The sequence below is a fragment of the Hypomesus transpacificus genome, unplaced genomic scaffold (genome assembly GCF_021917145.1).
Source record: "Hypomesus transpacificus isolate Combined female unplaced genomic scaffold, fHypTra1 scaffold_371, whole genome shotgun sequence".
NCBI classification, from domain to species: domain Eukaryota; kingdom Metazoa; phylum Chordata; class Actinopteri; order Osmeriformes; family Osmeridae; genus Hypomesus; species Hypomesus transpacificus.
Genome location: NW_025813894.1, coordinates 35,433 through 53,163, shown reverse-complemented (window position 1 = coordinate 53,163; position 17,731 = coordinate 35,433). Strand labels below are relative to the sequence as shown.

General features: G+C 49.4%; 1 protein-coding gene across 4 annotated transcripts in view; it reads left to right on the top strand.

The window, feature by feature from the left end:
• The window catches only part of znf462 (zinc finger protein 462), a 31,523-nt gene extending 14,161 nt beyond the window's left edge, over positions 1–17,362 (top strand). For 3 of the 4 annotated variants that reach the window (XM_047016429.1, XM_047016430.1, XM_047016427.1), the window contains exons 3-13: positions 196–5,381; positions 5,591–5,725; positions 7,495–7,904; positions 9,118–9,236; positions 10,602–10,802; positions 11,801–12,056; positions 12,242–12,378; positions 12,968–13,191; positions 13,395–13,656; positions 13,788–13,905; positions 14,190–17,362. In XM_047016429.1, coding sequence (XP_046872385.1) covers positions 196–5,381; positions 5,591–5,725; positions 7,495–7,904; positions 9,118–9,236; positions 10,602–10,802; positions 11,801–12,056; positions 12,242–12,378; positions 12,968–13,191; positions 13,395–13,656; positions 13,788–13,905; positions 14,190–14,406 — 7,265 coding nt within the window. In that variant the 3' untranslated portion in view covers positions 14,407–17,362. The remainder of the gene's footprint in view (positions 1–195; positions 5,382–5,590; positions 5,726–7,494; positions 7,905–9,117; positions 9,237–10,601; positions 10,803–11,800; positions 12,057–12,241; positions 12,379–12,967; positions 13,192–13,394; positions 13,657–13,787; positions 13,906–14,189) is intronic. The other variant, XM_047016428.1, reaches the window with a different exon arrangement.
• Positions 17,363–17,731: the final 369 nt, after the last annotated feature.

The window sequence follows — 17,731 nt, the reverse complement described above, 5'->3', positions numbered from 1 at the left end:
TTGTATGCACAGTTTAAAGTGTGTAATTGAGCACTGAAACATGATTTATACTAATTGGGGACTACACAGAGACACAGTCAAACGCATTCCTACAAACACACAAGAACATGCAAATACCCAAAGACACCCACACACAATATAGAATTAATAGAAAGCATGATAAAAACTGATTGGTGATTTTGTTTTGTTTTCCAGAATCGGGACACCAAAAACCCATACCAACAGCTAATTCCTTGATTCCATTTTTCCAGTGCAAATTCTGTGTCCGTTACTTCAGATCAAAATCCTTCCTGACAGCCCACACCAGAAAGGTGCACGGCGTTGTTGAGGGCGACGGGGACTCCCAAGCCCCAGAGCCGCCATGTTTTAGCATCATAACACACAATGACCTTTCCATGGTCTACTCCTGCCAGTATTGCACATACAAATCTCCCCGTAAAACCAGGATCCTGAAACACCAAAGGATGCATCATAAGGAAGAGCACCCGGAGTCTCCCGAAGACCTGGACGAATCCTGCTCGGTCACAATGAAGTCTAAGACAACCTTTTGCTGTGAGTGGTGTGACTACCAGGCTCTGAGCAGGGACCGCTGGACAGACCACGTCATGGACAAACACAGTGACATGGTGAAGATTGTCTCCACCATTCAGCAATCAGAGGGGGAGGGAAGTGCAGGGTCTTCTAAGTCGGACTCACCATCCTCTCCCAGAAGCCCACCCTGCTCCGACATGGCCACCAATGGCGCAAGTGGAAATGACAGCTCCTCAGCTGTCACCCCTCTGAAGATGGTCGCCGGCATTTCTGCGTTTCAGTATTCGCAGATCCAGGCAGTGGTCCCCAACAGCACAGGGTCCTCCATCCTCTCTGAAAGGTCCACCTTCGCCGTGTCAGACATCTCCAGCTCAGCCATAGACTTGGACTCCAGCATGCTCAACGAGGATGACTCTGGAGGGAGCAGCTCCGGGGATGACCTGGAAGACATGGATGACCTCAGTGACCCCTCTGCGGGGGATTCGGTTAAGCAGCTTCTGTCTGAAGAGGATAACAAGATGCTGGAGACAAAAGGGATCCCATTTAGACGCTACATGAACAGGTTCCAGTGCCCCTTCTGCTCTTTCCTCACCATGCATCGAAGAAGCATCTCCCGGCACATTGAGAACATACACCTGTCTGGGAAGACCACCGTGTATAAGTGTGACGAGTGCCCCTTCATCTGCACCAGCCCCCTGAAGCTAGGCACCCACAAGCAGAATCATTGCTCTTCTGACTGGGACACCATGGACCTGACCAGCGAAAGCCCCGACCCACAAAACGACACCTCGGACCCTGTGAATGGGGGGAGCATAGCTACCAAGATCAATGGGAAAAAGTCTAGTGTGGTCAATGATGCCAGCCAGCAGAACCCTCACCAATGCACCCTCTGTAGCTTCTCCACCACCACTCTGAAAGGGCTACGGGTCCATCAGCAACACAAACACTCCTACTGTGACGACGTGGACGTCCAGCCCGCCAGCCTGGACCCTTCCCCCGATGAGCAGGCAGACCCAGACGTGGATCCGCCACCAAGCTTTGTACAGAAAACGCAAACCTCAATCCTGGGATTATCCTCTAAAAAGACGCTTACCGGCAAAACCGCAAGGAAGTCCATCAACGATCTACCGCTGGATCTGTCTCCGGTCAAGAAGAGGACCAGAATAGACGAGATAGCCAACAACCTCCAGAGTAAAATCAGCCAAAGCCAACAGGACATGGTCATCAACCTGGAGGACATGGAGGAGGACGATGGGGCAGCAGAGAATCATGCTGACGGAGACAAAGAAGACAATGACCATGAAGGCAAACACCACATATACAACTCCCAAAACGTTTACGAGCCAACTGCCACCCGAGTGACGGGCAGAGTGGGGAAAAGGAAAAGCCACCCCAAGTCTAAACTGAGCACCAGGAGCCTCCCCGTTGCACTGACTATGTCTGATGAGGACGACAACAACCCTAAAGACATCCAGGACCACAGTAGCCAGGACAGCCGAGACACCTTTCAAGAGAACCTAGAGTTCACAGAGGAGACGGGGACAACACGCTTTTACTGCAAACACTGTGACTACCACAACAAGTCAGCTCGCAGTGTCAGCACACACTACCAGAGGATGCACCCCTACATTAAGTTTAGCTTCAGATACATCCTCGACCCTGAGGATCAGAGTGCTGTCTTCCGATGCCTGGAGTGCTACATAGAATACAACAACTACAACGACCTCCACCAGCACTATATGGATCACCACCCCGAGGCCAGCAATGTGCTGAACTTCAACCAGCCAGACCTGATCTACATGTGTCGCTTCTGCTCATACACCAGTCCCAACGTCAGGAGCCTGATGCCCCACTACCAAAGAATGCATCCCACGGTGAAGATCAACAACGCCATGATCTTCTCCAGCTACGTGGTCGAGCAGCCCCACAAGAGTGCCGAGTCGCAAACTCTGAGGGAAATCCTGAACTCTGGACCCAAGAGCCTCTCCTCGCCTTCCTCCACTCCCCGCTCCTCGACCAGTCCCGTTCCGAAGAACGCCTCCAAGACACAGGAGTCAAGCTCAGAGGCCGAGCTCCTCAAGGAGGCGATGGGCGGTAAAGTGGTAGTCTACGATTGTGAAGTGTGCTCGTTTGCCAGCCCCAATATGCATTCTGTTCTCGTGCACTACCAGAAGAAACACCCGGAACAGAAGGCTTCATATTTTCGTATACAGAAAACGATGAGGGTGATCTCTGTTGATAGACCTCAGCCGGCCACAAACTCCTCCTTCAATGTCAGCATAGCCTCACCTTCAAAATCGACCTCCTCCCCGTTTGGCTCAGAGGATGAAGTATACTACTGTAAACATTGTGTCTATAGTAACCGGTCAGTAGTGGGCGTGCTGGTTCACTATCAAAAGAGACACCCAGAGATCAAGGTGACAGCAAAGTATATTAAACATGCTTCACCTACCCCAGGTCTGATGAAGTTAATGGATGAGTTACAGATTGCCCCTCCCAAGCATTTCCTGAAACAGATCAACAACAACGGACACGATGGGAGCTCACACTCCAGATTGGGTGCGGAGAAAGGAGAGGCCGAGATGCTATTCTTCTGCCAGCACTGTGACTACGGGAACCGCACCGTCAAAGGAGTTCTCATCCACTACCAGAAGAAGCACCGGGACACCAAGGCCAATGCTGACCTAGTCCGTCGTCACACGGCAGTGGTCCGCAGTCAGCGCGAGCGGGCCCAGATGGTCCAGTCTGGCAGCACTCCCGCTGCAACGCCCACCCCGACCGATCCCGAAACATCCGGAAGCCTCCGCTCCCTGAAGTGCAAACACTGCTCCTACTCCTCTCCGTACGTCTACGCTCTCAAGAAGCACCTGAAGAAGGACCACCCTACCGTGAAGGCCACCGCTATGACCATCCTACACTGGGCCTACCAGGACGGTATCCTTGAGGCAGGCTACCACTGTGAGTGGTGCATCTACTCCCACGCCGAGCCTAATGGCCTGCTCCTGCATTACCAGAGACGGCACCCGGAGCACAACGTGGACTACACCTACATGGCCAGCAAGCTGTGGGCCGGCCCGGACTCCACTGCTGCCCAAGCCGGAGTGAACCAGGAGTCAAAGCACTACCGCTGCAGAGATTGTGCCTTCGAGGCCTGCTCCATCTGGGACATCACCAACCACTACCAGGCTGTTCACCCCTGGGCCATAAAGACAGACGAGTCGATACTACTGGATATCATCAAGACCAATAGGTCACCCGACAAACAGCCCCAGCCAATCACCAAGGGACACGCAACCACTTTTGTTTATCAGACGCTTCAGGAAGACGGGGCGTTGGATATCAGCACAACGCCTCAAGACCTTCATCAACACCAGCACCAACCCCACCCTCGTCTCTCCAGCATCTCTAACAACCCGTACCAGTGCACGGTGTGTTTGTCCGAGTACAACAGCCTCCACGGGCTGCTGACTCACTATGGGAAGAAACACCCCGGAATGAAGGTGAAAGCCGCCGACTTTGCTCAGGAGGCTGACATCAACCCCAGTTCCGTCTACAAATGCCGCCATTGTCCGTATGTGAACTCTCGAATCCATGGGGTCCTCACTCATTACCAGAAGAGGCACCCGCTGGTGAAGGTCACCGCCGAGGACTTTGCCGACGACATAGAGCACATCAAAGACGTCAGTGAAGGGGATGACAAGTGTAAAACACAAAGGCAGGGTTACGGGGCGTACAGGTGCAAAATGTGTCCCTACACACATGGAACCCTGGAAAAACTGAAGATCCACTACGAGAAGTATCACAATCAGCCAGCCTCAGACATGTTCACTCCCTCTCTCGCTAACTTCTCAGCCAACAGGGAGGAGCCTGTTGCCGAATGCAGTGCTACCAGCGTAACAGGGGTGTCTGACGTGCAAGAGATCAGTGACTATGACTTGGCACTGTCCCAATTCCCTATCAACAAGACAGAGAAGCACGCCATCTTCAAGTGCCAGCTCTGCAAGTACTTCTGCTCGACCCGCAAAGGCATTGCCAGACACTACCGCATCAAACACAACAATGTCCGGGCTCAGCCCGAAGGCAAGAACAACGTTTTCAAGTGCGCTTTGTGCTCCTACACCAACCCCATCCGCAAAGGCTTGGCGGCACACTACCAGAAACGCCACGATATTGACGCATACTATACTCACTGCCTGGCTGCCTCCAAGACCATGGGAGACAAGCCCAGCAAAGTGGTTCTGCCCGTGTCATCAGATGGGGATGGTGTAGAGCTGAACGATGACCTACGGTTGGCTGTGGAGAGGAGGAAGTGCTCGCTCTGTGGCTTCCAGGCATTCAGCAGGAAGAGCATCGTGTCACACTACATCAAACGCCACCCGGGGGTCTTTCCCAAGAAACAGCACTCCAGCAAGCTGGGACGCTATTTCACGGTCATCTACGCCAAAGAACCAGAGAAGGTCCACGCCGTCGGGGAGGACGACAAAGAAGGAGTGATGGAGGTCCAGCCGGAACTGATGCCTGAAGAAGAAGCGGAATGGCTGCCCTTTAAATGCCTAAAGTGCTTCAGGCAATCCTTCAGCACCACCGAGCTGCTTTCTGAACATTACAACGACCACCACGGCAAGGATCTGAAGAGGGACTTTGTGATACAGGCTGCTCTTGAGGAGGACGGGGCAGAGCTATATCAGTGTGCCCACTGTGAGATGAAGTTCCTGGGTCTGATGGACCTCGGGAAACACCTGATGAACCACAATGAGGAGTTCCAGAAGAGGGCTATGAGGCAGGAGAGGCGAAGGCAGCTCCTCAGCAAGCAGAAGGCCGCAGAGCCGCCTGAGGCCAAGCCTGAGAAGGTGAGAAGAGATGAAAACACAATAGATACTGTAGCTCCCTCTGGTTTTACTGCTCAGGGTGATTCAGATGTACTTCACATGCATTTACCCTTCATAGTATTAATAGTGGTCACCAGCTCAAGCGATCAAAGGAAGAGTTCCTTCTCATTTTTCCGTTCGATTCAATCCTGCTTACTTTTTTCCCCACCCTTGTCCCTCGCTCTCTATAGGACAACCCCTTAAACAAGGCCCCCATAGGATTCAGGTGTAACTTCTGTGTGGAGGTGCATCCCACCTTGAGGGCCATCTGCAACCACCTGAGGAAGCACGTGCAATACGGGGAGGTCAAGGAGGGCCATGTCAAGGTCAGAGCACACATTTTTGTTCTTGTACTTAAGTTTGCTTATCCAACCGGGGGGGTCAATTACAGAGATCCACTCTTCGGCAGTATTTGAAAGTAAAAGAGGTGCACTTGATTTGCCTCAATGTCTGCCCTTTTTTCCTCAAGGAGTGAGACGCATCAAGTGCACCCCAAGTTTGCCTCTATCCTCATTCTGTTGATTGAAAAACTCAAGTCTCCCAGTTCTGCTGAGTTCATATTCTCGACCCATAAGTGCTATTACATGATTTAGTGTCTCGGATTTATATTTAGCTACCATGTTTAAGTTTGGCCTCTGCAGGAGGGGGGGGGGGGGGGGGGGGGTCTCCTGAGTCGACCTCCTGAGGTTTTATTCCATGACTCATTTTAGACACGCCGGACAGACAGACGGATTAGTGAGGATGTCCTGTTCCAGACGTTTCCACTAAAGCTGCTTTATAAAGGAGTAGGCCTCCCCAAACGTCCTTTTGGTTCTATGACTACTTTGTTCTCCGTTGTCACTGGTTCTCTCTCTGGACTCCCACCACCTACTGCAGGCTCCTCTGCTCTGTGCAGAGGTCTGTTTTACTGGCCTACGATTCTGTTTCCATTTGCGTTTACTGCTAGTGGAGGCCCTCGAGTGGGTAGACAGTATGTCAACTTCCCACTGGGAGAAAACAAGTGAGGTAGTTCTATGGTGGGGTGGACAGGCTGGGCCGTGGTATGCGGTGACTTACGGAGCTTGGGGGCCTGGGGGGGGTGAGGGGGGGGGGGGTGAGGGAGTGGGTTGAGCATGAGGGGAGGTGGAGGGGAGCAGAAGAAAGGGGAGAAGCTATACAGGTTTGAGGGAAGTGTGTTGGTAAACGTTTGGACATTGGTATTCAGAGGAGGCTGCCAGGGACTTGGCAGTAGGATGCAGGCCAGAGGACTGGGAGCAATCCAAATGAAGGCCTTGGATTGTAGGCCAGTCAGGGCCTTTCTTAGGTTGCACTGGAGATGGAATGAAGGGAGGAGGGAGAGGCGAGGAAGGAAAGAGAACATGAAATAAAGAGAAAGTGTGGGGCGGGAGGGGAAAGGGAACGAGGGGGAGAACAGATTGAGAGTAAAGGACACGTCCATGACTGGAGATCAGATAACTGAAACCGCTTCTGAAAAATTGAGTTGTCGTCCATAAAACTGCTCATTCACTGCAGTATGTTGTTGTCCTGTTTCCTTTAGCACTTAGCATTTTGTCATGAAGGACCTGCAATGTTCTTGCATCTGTCCTTGTATTCCTGCAAATGTGTAAGAAAGAAGCTGACTTGGCAGGCAGGCATGCAGATGCACAGACAGACAGACAGACAGACAGACAGACAGACAGACAGACAGACAGACAGACAGACAGACAGACAGACAGACAGACAGACAGACAGACAGAAAGGCTGTCAGGCTCTGAGTTTGTATTATTTATGAGGCTGTGAAGGTTAGGGCCAGGTCCTGCTACAGGAGCCTCTCTGCTTCCTGTGGTCCATTAAAAGGCAGGCTGGCTCTCTGGATAAAGAGCTCTGAGCCTCCCCAGAATCAGAGGCAGATAGCAGGAAGAGGGCATAGAGGGGGCAGGAGCTGGGAGGGGCAGGGCTATAAAGGAGGCAGAAAGAGGACAGGGACACTGGAAGGGCATTAAAGGGGCGGGTGCAGAGCCATGGAGGGAGCAGAGCCAGGGAAGGATTTGAAGGTAACGACAGGGCAACCTGTCAGAAAGGACTTCCTCCTAATCATTTCACTTCCTCTTAACAGCAGGAAGTGACAGAGGTGCCCTTGTCCCTCGCGCCAGAGGTCCTGACCAATGGGGATTTGGGGGAGGAGGACGAGGTAGCTGCCGTGGAGATCGGCTCCATGGACATGAGCATGACAGCCATGGTCCCCGTCCCCGGTGGTGGGCTTGTTGCCATGGAGACGGCGGCGGAGGAGGAGGAGGAGGCGGCGACACCGGTGTCGATGCTGGCGGGTGTAGCGACGCCCCCCGCTGGCCAGGGAAGGGAGAGGCTGGTGGCGGGGGGGCACCCCTGCTCGCAGTGCGACCGGGTGTTCATGTCCATGCAGGGGCTGCGCTCCCACGAGAGGAGCCACTCGGCCATGGCTCTCTTCTCCCGGGAGGACAAGTACAGCTGCCAGTACTGCCAGTTCGCCTCGCCCTTCAGACACAAGTAAGCAGAGACAGACAGACAGATAAACAGACAGACAGACAGATAAACAGACAGACAGACAGATAAACAGACAGACAGACATGACAACTGACTGACGACATGGCGTCGTACGACAGAACAGTAGCTCCTTGCTCGGTCCACAGAGTAGGACTGCTGTGACTCAGGGTCCACTCACTCGCAGCTGTATGTTTAGAGCTGGTAGTTTGTTTGCGTTGGAGCTAAGTCAAGACTCAGAGTACACATGGACATGCCTTGTGAATTGATTCAACTTAATGCTCAGGTGTTCCAGGGTCTTGGCACTAAGCAGTGGTGTTAACAACGCTGTGTGTTCAATTGGTCTCTTAACTAAATCACATAAATTAATTTCTGATTAAGACTAAGCTTTAGTGTCTGGGAGTCAGGTGGCTGAGCGGTTAGGGCTAGTAATCTGAAGGTTACCAGTTCGATTTCCGGCCGTGCCAAATGACGTTGTGTCCTTGGGCAAGGCACTTCACCTTAATTGCCTCGGGGCGAATTTCCCTGTACTTACTGTAAGTCGCTCTGGATAAGAGCGTCTGCTAAATGATTAAATGTAAATGTAAATGTGTAGACTCCAGGAAATGTTAATAGAATGATTTGTTTTCTCCAAATTGGAAACAGAGAGGCGGGAAGGAAAAGAGAGAATGAGATAGAGAGACAGTGAGACCGGTAGAGACAGGATGAGGTAAATAGACAGAGGACCTCATCTCTGCAGGTCCCTGGTGTAATCCTGACTACTGAATGTGCCCTGACCCAGAAAGCCAAACGTTCCCATGACACCCAGAGTCTGCAGATGAATACACTGCCTCGTTCCCCGGGCACAGCTCACCAGGGGCTTCTGGTTAGATGAGTTCACTTCCAGACCAGTGTAGGCAGACAGAAAGTACATGACTAGAGAGTGACTGGGACTGCAATGATGGAGTTATCACAGCAAACAGTTTGTGGCTCCCGATTCCCATGGCTCATTTACGAATCATCAGATGAGTTCCAGAGTAAATGTGTGAATTCTGTGTGTATACTCTACCCTTTCTCTCTTTGCTTTGTGCTTCCGTTCTTTTTCCATTCCTCATCTTGCTTGCATCTCCTCGTCTCTCTCTCTCTCTCTCTCTCTCTCTCTCTCTCTCTCTTTCTCTCTCCCTGTCTTTCTACACGTTGTTCACACACTAACCAACTCTCGCCCTGCTCTTCTCTCCAGCCTGGATAGGCACGTGCAGTCTCACCATGGTCACCACAAGCCGTTCAGATGCAAGCTCTGTCCCTTTAAATCAGCATACCTGAGCCGCCTCAAGAGCCACCTGCACAAAGCCCACGCAGGTACAACACAACGCCGCTCTCCCTCCTCACAGCTAGCTCAGCTAGCACCGGCCCTTGGTGATCAGTATTATCTTTTGTTGCCTGCCAAGTACTTTCAGGTAAGCTTGGTTTAGCTTGCCCACTGCCCAGCGCAATGGAACCTTTGGAATAGTATCAAAAGTACACCGCTTGTCCATCTGGCATGCTGAAGGAGCTGAATCAAGCGCCTTCGTAAACAAATGTTATTTTCACCCATGTCTGATAAGCAGTGGCCATTGTGGATTTCAAGGAGAGGTGGTTGGTAAACTCACTGTTGTGATAGAGAAGTTTGAGTTGACTAGATTTCCTGTTATACGTTTTGGATCATGGGCGCTAAGGGAATATCTAAAACCCAGACAGGCTTTTAGTCGACGACTCAGTCTCAGTATGAGCTCATTTGTCTTCTTAGAGATATTTTGTGTTTTGAAGGAACCAGACAGCAGAAATTGATTCCTTGGGGGCAGTGATGCACTTTTTTATTTAATAATTTTTTAGGCATAGACTAGAGAGTCAATCATGAGAAATGACAATGCAGGAGGACCATTTAAAAACCTGTCAAGAATACTATCTCTGTCCTGGTTTGAGAGCAGAAGAAAAATGATTCAGATCCAACAATTACCTCAGATAATCGACTCGACCAGAATCCATTTGCTATTTGATTACGTCTCGAAGGAAAATGGGCCTGCATTGTCTGCTGCTCTTTGTCCCCCCTCCCACACATTTTCATTGTCAAAACATCATGTAACTCCTGTTGTAAATCCAATCTCATCAAAGACATCTCATCGCAGGCATCGGATGATTGCACCCTTCATTCCTTGCAGGATGGTATTTGTAAGTGAGGTTGTGGTATGCTATATGAAGCCTATGGCCAGTGGCATGTGGACGCAGTTTCTCTCAGTAGGGTGCTAGAGCCATTCAAGGGTAGAGCAGCAGAAAATAGGTGTCAGCACCTCTCTATTCAGGTTCCCCTGGTCGGTCTGTCTGGACGCCTCCTCCGTACAGGCCCAATATCAAGGAGAGAAATTCACCCTTGAACAGGCTGTGAATGGCCATCATAGAGAACTGTCAAAGAGAGAATTTAAGCAGAAAGTTCTGTGTCATGTACTCTTATCGGTATCATGGTCTATTATCGGTGCTTTGGTTAGTGTCCTGGTCTGCTATTGGTGCTTCGGTTAGTGTCCTGGTCTGCTATTGGTGCTTCGGTTAGTTTCCTGGTCTACTATTGGTGCTTTAAAAATACCTTGTGATTCAGGGCACTACTCTGAAATTGTTTCTGATTATACCAGACTAATCATCACTAATAAAGGTTATCACCATACTGATTGTTCTGCTTCTTTCTCCTTACAGGTGAAAATACCTACAAGTGCTTGTCCTGCACCTTCTCCTCGTCCACCATTAGTCAGCTGAAGGACCACTCCCTGAGGGACCATGGCGAGGCCCTCACCCTGCCCAAGATCAGGGCCGCCACCCAGGCTGCCCAGGCTGCCCAGAGGGGCGTCCGGCTGGACACAGACCCAGAGCAGGTCCATCTGCCCACAGATCCAGATGGTGGGCAACCCGTCAGCTCACAATCAGACCTACCGCCTCCTTTGTTCTGGAACGTTGGCCTCTCCTGGCGTCTCTGTTCTAGAATGTTGCAGTCTACCGAATCCTCAGTTCTAGAACGTAGTTCCCTGGCTCCTCTGTTCCAGAATGTGGAAGTGAGCAGCGGCGTTCTTGAACTAGAACATTGTGCTTCAAAGCTCTGGTTTTGTGGAATCCCGTGTGCACTTAGCAGGCCTATGTCGGGGTTGCATGTCACATGAGCACTCAGCACGGCCACCGAAGCCTCTTTGTAACATGGAGGTACAGTGTGTAACAGGAGTGTCCGTCCCTGTGTCTCTTCTCCATTACCCTCTAAGGATCCCTCCCCCTTCATCCCACCTCTGTTGTTATATTACCCTGGAGCAGGGTTTGCCCTGCTACAACTACTTAAGCAGATAAATGAGCACGTTCCTAACGCATCTCTCCGCAGTCGACACCTCACCTGCACACACTCCACTTTCTTTCCGAGAAAAGAATGGCTGCTATGACTCTCGTCTGGCATTGTTCAGTCCCCGTTAGATTTTTTCCTTCCCCGTTTTGCAAAGTCAGAAATGCATTCAATGTCATTTGAAAAAGGCCGATTTTCTTTTTCTTCAGCGTTTTCTTTCTCTCTCTCGCTCCCTCTCGGGTGGCAAGGTTGGCTTTAGCAATGCTGTATGAGGCATTTTTCAGCATAGAGACAGTCTTCAGATCACACTGGTTTATTTACTGGTGTGGAGGAGACACAAAGTAGGACGAGAAGATGAGCGTCACTGATATCATCATACTGTGAGAGGAGGATAAGGAAGGGAGGAAGAGAGAAGGGGTGACAGTCACTGCTTCTTGACTGTACACCTACAGTGCTGAAGTTTAGGATTCCTTTAAAAAAAAAAACGTGCTGCGTTCCTGCATGAATTTGACCACAAATATTTCCTTCAAAAACACAAAGTAATCATGTTTCTTTTCTTTCATCGCCCCGCTAGACCCATCTTATCTGGAACCGGCGGACGTGCGACAGCAGCTGAGTCATTACCAGCTGGCGTCCCGCAGTCACGTGTCCTCCAGCTCCCCCGGCGCCCCCCCTGTGCCCGAGGGTCGCCATGACGGCGGGGTCCTCACCTGCGAGTTCTGTGAGTTCAGCTCGGGCTATATGCAGAGCCTGCGTCGGCACTACAGAGACCGCCACGGGGGCAAGAAGCTGTTCAAGTGCAAAGACTGCTCCTACTTCACCTGCCACAAGTAAGCAGACAGCCCACCCATTGTGGGGAGGGACATGCAGGTGGAGAGCTGGATGGATGTGAAACTAGTACATGACGTCATTCACTCTCATGACTCATCCATATGTTTTTGTTCTCTATCGTCTGTGACGGGGTGTGCTTTTCTTCCTTTGCGTGTGTGTGTGTGTCTTCGTACGCATCTCCTAGGTCGACCTTCACCCTCCACGTGGAGGCGGGGCACACCAGTGTGGTGGAGGAAGGGCCGAAGGACCTGCGTTGTCCGTTCTGTCTGTACCACACCAAACACAAGAGCAATATGATCGACCACATCGTCCTACACAAAGGTACTCGCCAGCCCCAACCACCCCACGACACGCAACACGAGATCCCCAACACCTAATCCTGTACCACACCAAACACCACAGCAATGTGATCGACCGCATCGTCCAACACAGAAGCCGTCAAGGTGCCTTCGTAGCCATACACACGGGACACAACTAAACTGCAGAGTATACACCACAAAGTCAACCGTACAAACAGACATAAAAGAACAGGCATAACATACTGGTTGTACCTGAGTGGTTTCTTAACCGCACACTCCCGAAGTGATAATCCTACACCTTCTGACTGGGTGTGTAGGTGTGTATGACCTGGTGGACAGAATCCCATTTAGTCCTGGTACATAACACGGCCGTGCCTGTGTACCGAGGGCTCTCCAAGTCATGTCATGGTCTCTACACATGTAAAGGACTGAGCTCGTCATTGTTTGTTTAATCTAACGACAGGATCATCCTGTAAGGTTGACACAGTCGAGGATGCTGCGCTACTGTGCACACAGTGGACATATTTCGAGATCTCCTCCTTCGTCTCTCTGGCTCCCCCTCATTCTCTCCCCCCTCCCATCCCCCCCTCCCCCCCCCCCCCCCCACACAGAGGAGCGCGTAGCCCCCCTGGAGGTGAGTCGCTCCAAGCTGTCCCGTCACCTACAGGGGCTGGTGTTCCGCTGCCACAAGTGTACCTTCACCTGCTCCAGCGACCGCGCCCTGCAGCTGCACCTGCACAAGCACGACGACCTGAAGCCCTACCAGTGCCAGCTTTGCTACTATGACAGCAGGCAGAGGAACCAGCTGGAGGAGCACCTACGTCTTGAACACAAGGTTAGTGAGGACTATATGTCCCAGAGGGCATCAGGCTGTGAACTACAGATCCTGGCCGGTGGGTGGGCGGAGGGTGGGGTCAAGCAAATGTTTAAAGACATTTAAACACCCAGAACGTCGGCTGTAATCGCGAGAGACAGAAGGAGGTGGTTCGAGGGAGATCGGGATCTATCAAACGTGTTGTCGATTGTGTCGTCGATCAGGTGGCCCGGAACTTTGAGCTGATGGGGCGTGTCAACCTGGATCAGCTGGAGGCGATGAAGGAACGGGGAAGCAGCGCGGAGGAAGAGGAGGAGAGAGAGGAGGAAGAGGAAGGAGGAGCTGCAGCCCCGGAGCAGAGGGAAGGAGCAGAGAAGGAGGAGGAAGAGGGGAGAGAGGAGATGGAGGAGGAGCCCGAGGAGGAAGAGGAGGAGCCAGAGACGCAGGCGGAGGACGAGGAAGAGGCGGAGAAGCTGGAGGCACAAGGTAGCTCAAGATCAACGGGATGGACGGGTGTCAAAGTTGTTTGATGTGAGCCAGAGGCGGAAACTGTTTACTTTGTCTCGACGGTGTAGGCCAATCTCTGCTGACGGGTCCTATTGAACTGTATTTCCCAGTGTGTCCCGGCAGCAGTGGTGGGCCAGAGTGTGTGGAGAAGAAGCTGCCCTGTGAGTTCTGCGGTCGCTGCTTCACTGACAATACAGAGTGGGAACGACATGTCCTCCGACACGGCATGTGAGGCACTCTCCTTCTCTTCCTGTGTCACTCTCTCTCTTCCTCTCTGTTTAATCTCTATGTCACTCGGTCCCACTCTCTTTCTTACACTCCCTATTTCTGTCACTCCCTGCCCAACTCCCTTCCTCCCTCTTTCTTTCTTTCTCTCTCTCTCTCTCTCTTTCTCTCTCTTTTTCTCTCTCTGTCTTTCTCCTCTGTCAATCCCAGCACTCCCACTGTTATTTATTCTAAGTTTGTTTGGATCCCTGACCTTTGCCCCCTGCCTTCCTTACCCCCTTCTGCAGGACTGTTAACAGCATCAGAGCAGACCCCAGCTCTGCCCCAGCAATACACTCCTCAGCTCCCCCTCCTATTGGGTCAGCTGCTCTGACGGACAGCACCGTGGACCTATCCAGCAACGGCATGGGATCCGGGGAAGGACACCCCACAGACCTATCACAGAGCCTGAACAATCTGAACGAGAAAGACAAAGAAATGCTTGAGACCAAAAATGACCAATAAAACGTAAAAGGACTAACGTGGCCTAACGCGTCATTGGCCAAGGCAACCATGAATCAGTTTGGATTGACGTTGGGTTGTGTATCAAAACTCAGCTGCTAAAGACGACTAAAAGAAAGGAAAACTAAACGTCAAACATGAATCGTCTTGTTAAATTTTAAGTGTTACATATTAGAAATCCTAGGTTGTGACATCCTATGTTTTTCAGTGGCTAAACCTTAAAATGCATCCTGGTCCCTTAGATGGACAGATCTGAAAAAGTTAACAGTATATTGGTAACCAATAGTGACAAAAGACGTGGACCTTAAGCTTATGTTTGCGGCCTACACTTTCAAAGCCCCACCCTAAAGATATTTATTTTCTCAAATGTTTTGTTTATTATTCTAAATTGAAAGAAAGATTTAAGGCAATTATTGATTGAAGCACCTATTGAGTCTTGATGATCCCAGTCAGGGTTTCTCATGAGAATATAAGGCATCAAAGCATTTAACGCCCTATCTTATATGAACCCTATACAACCTCGTATGACGCCTACATAACCCCTGATGGCCCAAGAACATCCGTTTCATCCCAGTTTTGAGACAAGAGTTTATATTGAGATGAGAAATACAGAAAGAGAGGGAGTGAGAGAAGCCACCATGCGACATTCACGTCTTTCCCAGATGTGAATCTCCTCAGAACCCTCCAGCAGCTAAGATACTTTCTCATCCATTCACTTACTGTGGACTTACTGTACTTCTGAGAGATGCGTAACTTTCAGGAACTCTCAGCTCTGTATTTGAATGTGCTCTAGTCTGTCCTTCAAGCTGGCGTCATACAGCAGTGTCGACACAGATCTCTGTAGTCATGGTAGCAGTCTAAAGCACATGCAGAGGCGAACTAGACTAGCTAAGCTAACCTCACCCCTCTACACTGGCTAGTGAGCCCAATGTGAAAAGCTTTCTGTGATTTGGCCTGAACAACCTTTTTCTTGTTCTGTGTTAGCCTAGTGTTACCTGAGTATAAATATTCCTAGAGGAATAGTCGCACCTTATTTATCTAGCTATGTTGCAAACTTTTATTAATGATTAATTTTATTGTTTCTATATATTTGTTTTAGAACAAATGTTTGCCCCAAAGTTTGCTATAGTGTAGTTCTCTTGAAGTAATCCTGTATGCCTTTTTCAGCCATTGGCTCTCTCAGAACTTCCACTTATGGTTGCTTTCCAGCTTTCCAACCTCATATAGTCATAGACTGAACAGCTGGCTCACTATTCCCTCAACATGATAACCAGCAACATGAGTCAATAACATTTATATATCATGATTCGTCCTCCAAACCTTTCACTCATGGAGACATGCCGGACAGGAAGCAAAGGGAATTCAGTATATCTTTGAGCTGCTGTTGTCACCGAGCTGTATGCGTCTGGTTGTGTTCCATGTCACTGTATAAGTCTGGTTGTGTTCCATGACTTGAAAAACAGAAAAAAAGTTCAAAGGTAAAAAATGAAACAAGGTGTTCTGGAACGCAACCTCGGTATCAGACGCAACTTTCAAACTTCAATAAGTCAACAACTGTAGCAGTATGCGTGACCCAAGCGGCTGTTTCACATTAGTGACAGAGAAATTGTGATGTTTGATGTTTGTGTGAACCAACAGGTGTGCTAGGGCAGGAGATTGCAATGTGAAAACTGAAGATTTGGGGGCGTCTTTTCTTTCCCCAGTGTGAAATGATGTGTGTTCTGTTTTCCTGTAAGGATGCCCCTGTGTGATCCTATAGGTGTGCTTTTTGTTTTAGACCAGGCCGTGAGCTGTGCTGGCAAATAAGGCAGAGATTGTAAATGTTGGAAGTTGCTGCTCAAATACCCCAAAGCCTTATTAGATAAACAGATAGCAATTAAATCAAGCTTCATCAAAATATAATGATTAAAAAAGACCAATATGAATCATTTTTCAGTACTGAGTGATTCTGCCAGTCTTTCACAAGCCATCAAAAATGAAACACAAAAAGGTCGTTGAGTTCTCAGAACCAAAATATTGAGTTGGCTACGATTGTCTTACCTGAAAAACAGTTAACCATGTTTAGGAAAGGATGGGTAGAACCCAAGTCACTTGAAGTGCACTATGGGTAATCTGCCTGTCTGCAGCTGTGTATAGAAAAACCAACTACTTGTCAAGTGTTTGAAACTGTGGTGTATCAGAAAGGATACTTTAACCTTTTTTCCTTTATGTGTTGGTCTCATGATAAAACAAAAATAAGAAATGAATCAAAAGAGAACCAATTAGAGCACTTCAGCTCTTAATCCAATGTTATTAAGCTGTTGTTCAACGTCTGGTAATGCCATATCACCTCTTCTTTTGTACTTAAAAAATAGGGGGTGATTTGGTGCTGAATCTCTAAACCCCCTGCTGTCCGTTTGAAATGACTAGCCTAGCTTTTTTGACAGTGAAACCATTAGAGAAATGTTAAGGACGTTATATTATTATTATTATTAAGCATTGCTGTGGGAGCTTGTTAGCAGGCAGGCCCACTCTGAACCGTTGGCTGGATTGGGAGGTGATGTTGGTGGTGGTTGTGTCCTCCAAAACTAGCTGTTTTTCCCGTGGTAATTTTTTCATTAGAAATCCACAAAATGATCACTGTATGCGGTCTCACCTGCTAAGGTGGACGGTGTTTGCTCTCTCCCTCTTTCCCCCCACCCCAATTTAGCCCCTGCTGACAACACACTGGATACTTATATATGTATATATGTTTAGTTTGTTCCATTCTGTTCTCTCTTCTCTTCAGACTGTTCTCTCCATAGCTGGATATAGATTCTCCATCTTGCCTTTTCTCCCGTGAACACTGATCCCTGATGGTGGGTTGTGATGTTGCCTAGAATGATTGTTTACAATTTTATTCCATTTATCTCTGGATATTCTGTAAATATTGTAATTCATTGTCTTTTTTTAACTTGTTAATAAAGTTATCAGATAACGGTATAAATGTTTCAGTGTTTATCTTGCAGTAAGGCAGCTAGGCATTCAATGTGTGTCTTCAAAATGAATACACGGTATCGTTTTTAATTATACATTCATTTTTTTCTCCAAAGAGTTTGGAACTTCAACAGCTTTTCCCTGTTGGTTTGACATTGCATTTGATGGGGCACTCAAAATACTACCTCTGCTCTGGTCATATCTGCTTATTATGCATGTCACGACAGGTGTCATGAATTGTAAATAGGGAAGCTTTAAGGGCAGCAGGATGCAAGGCATAGCAAACATGAAATCTTCTCAAGGACAGACAGTTGAGATTGGTACAGATGGAAGCAGAGTTATTGCTGCCAGCCTGGGATCTTCTTTATGTATA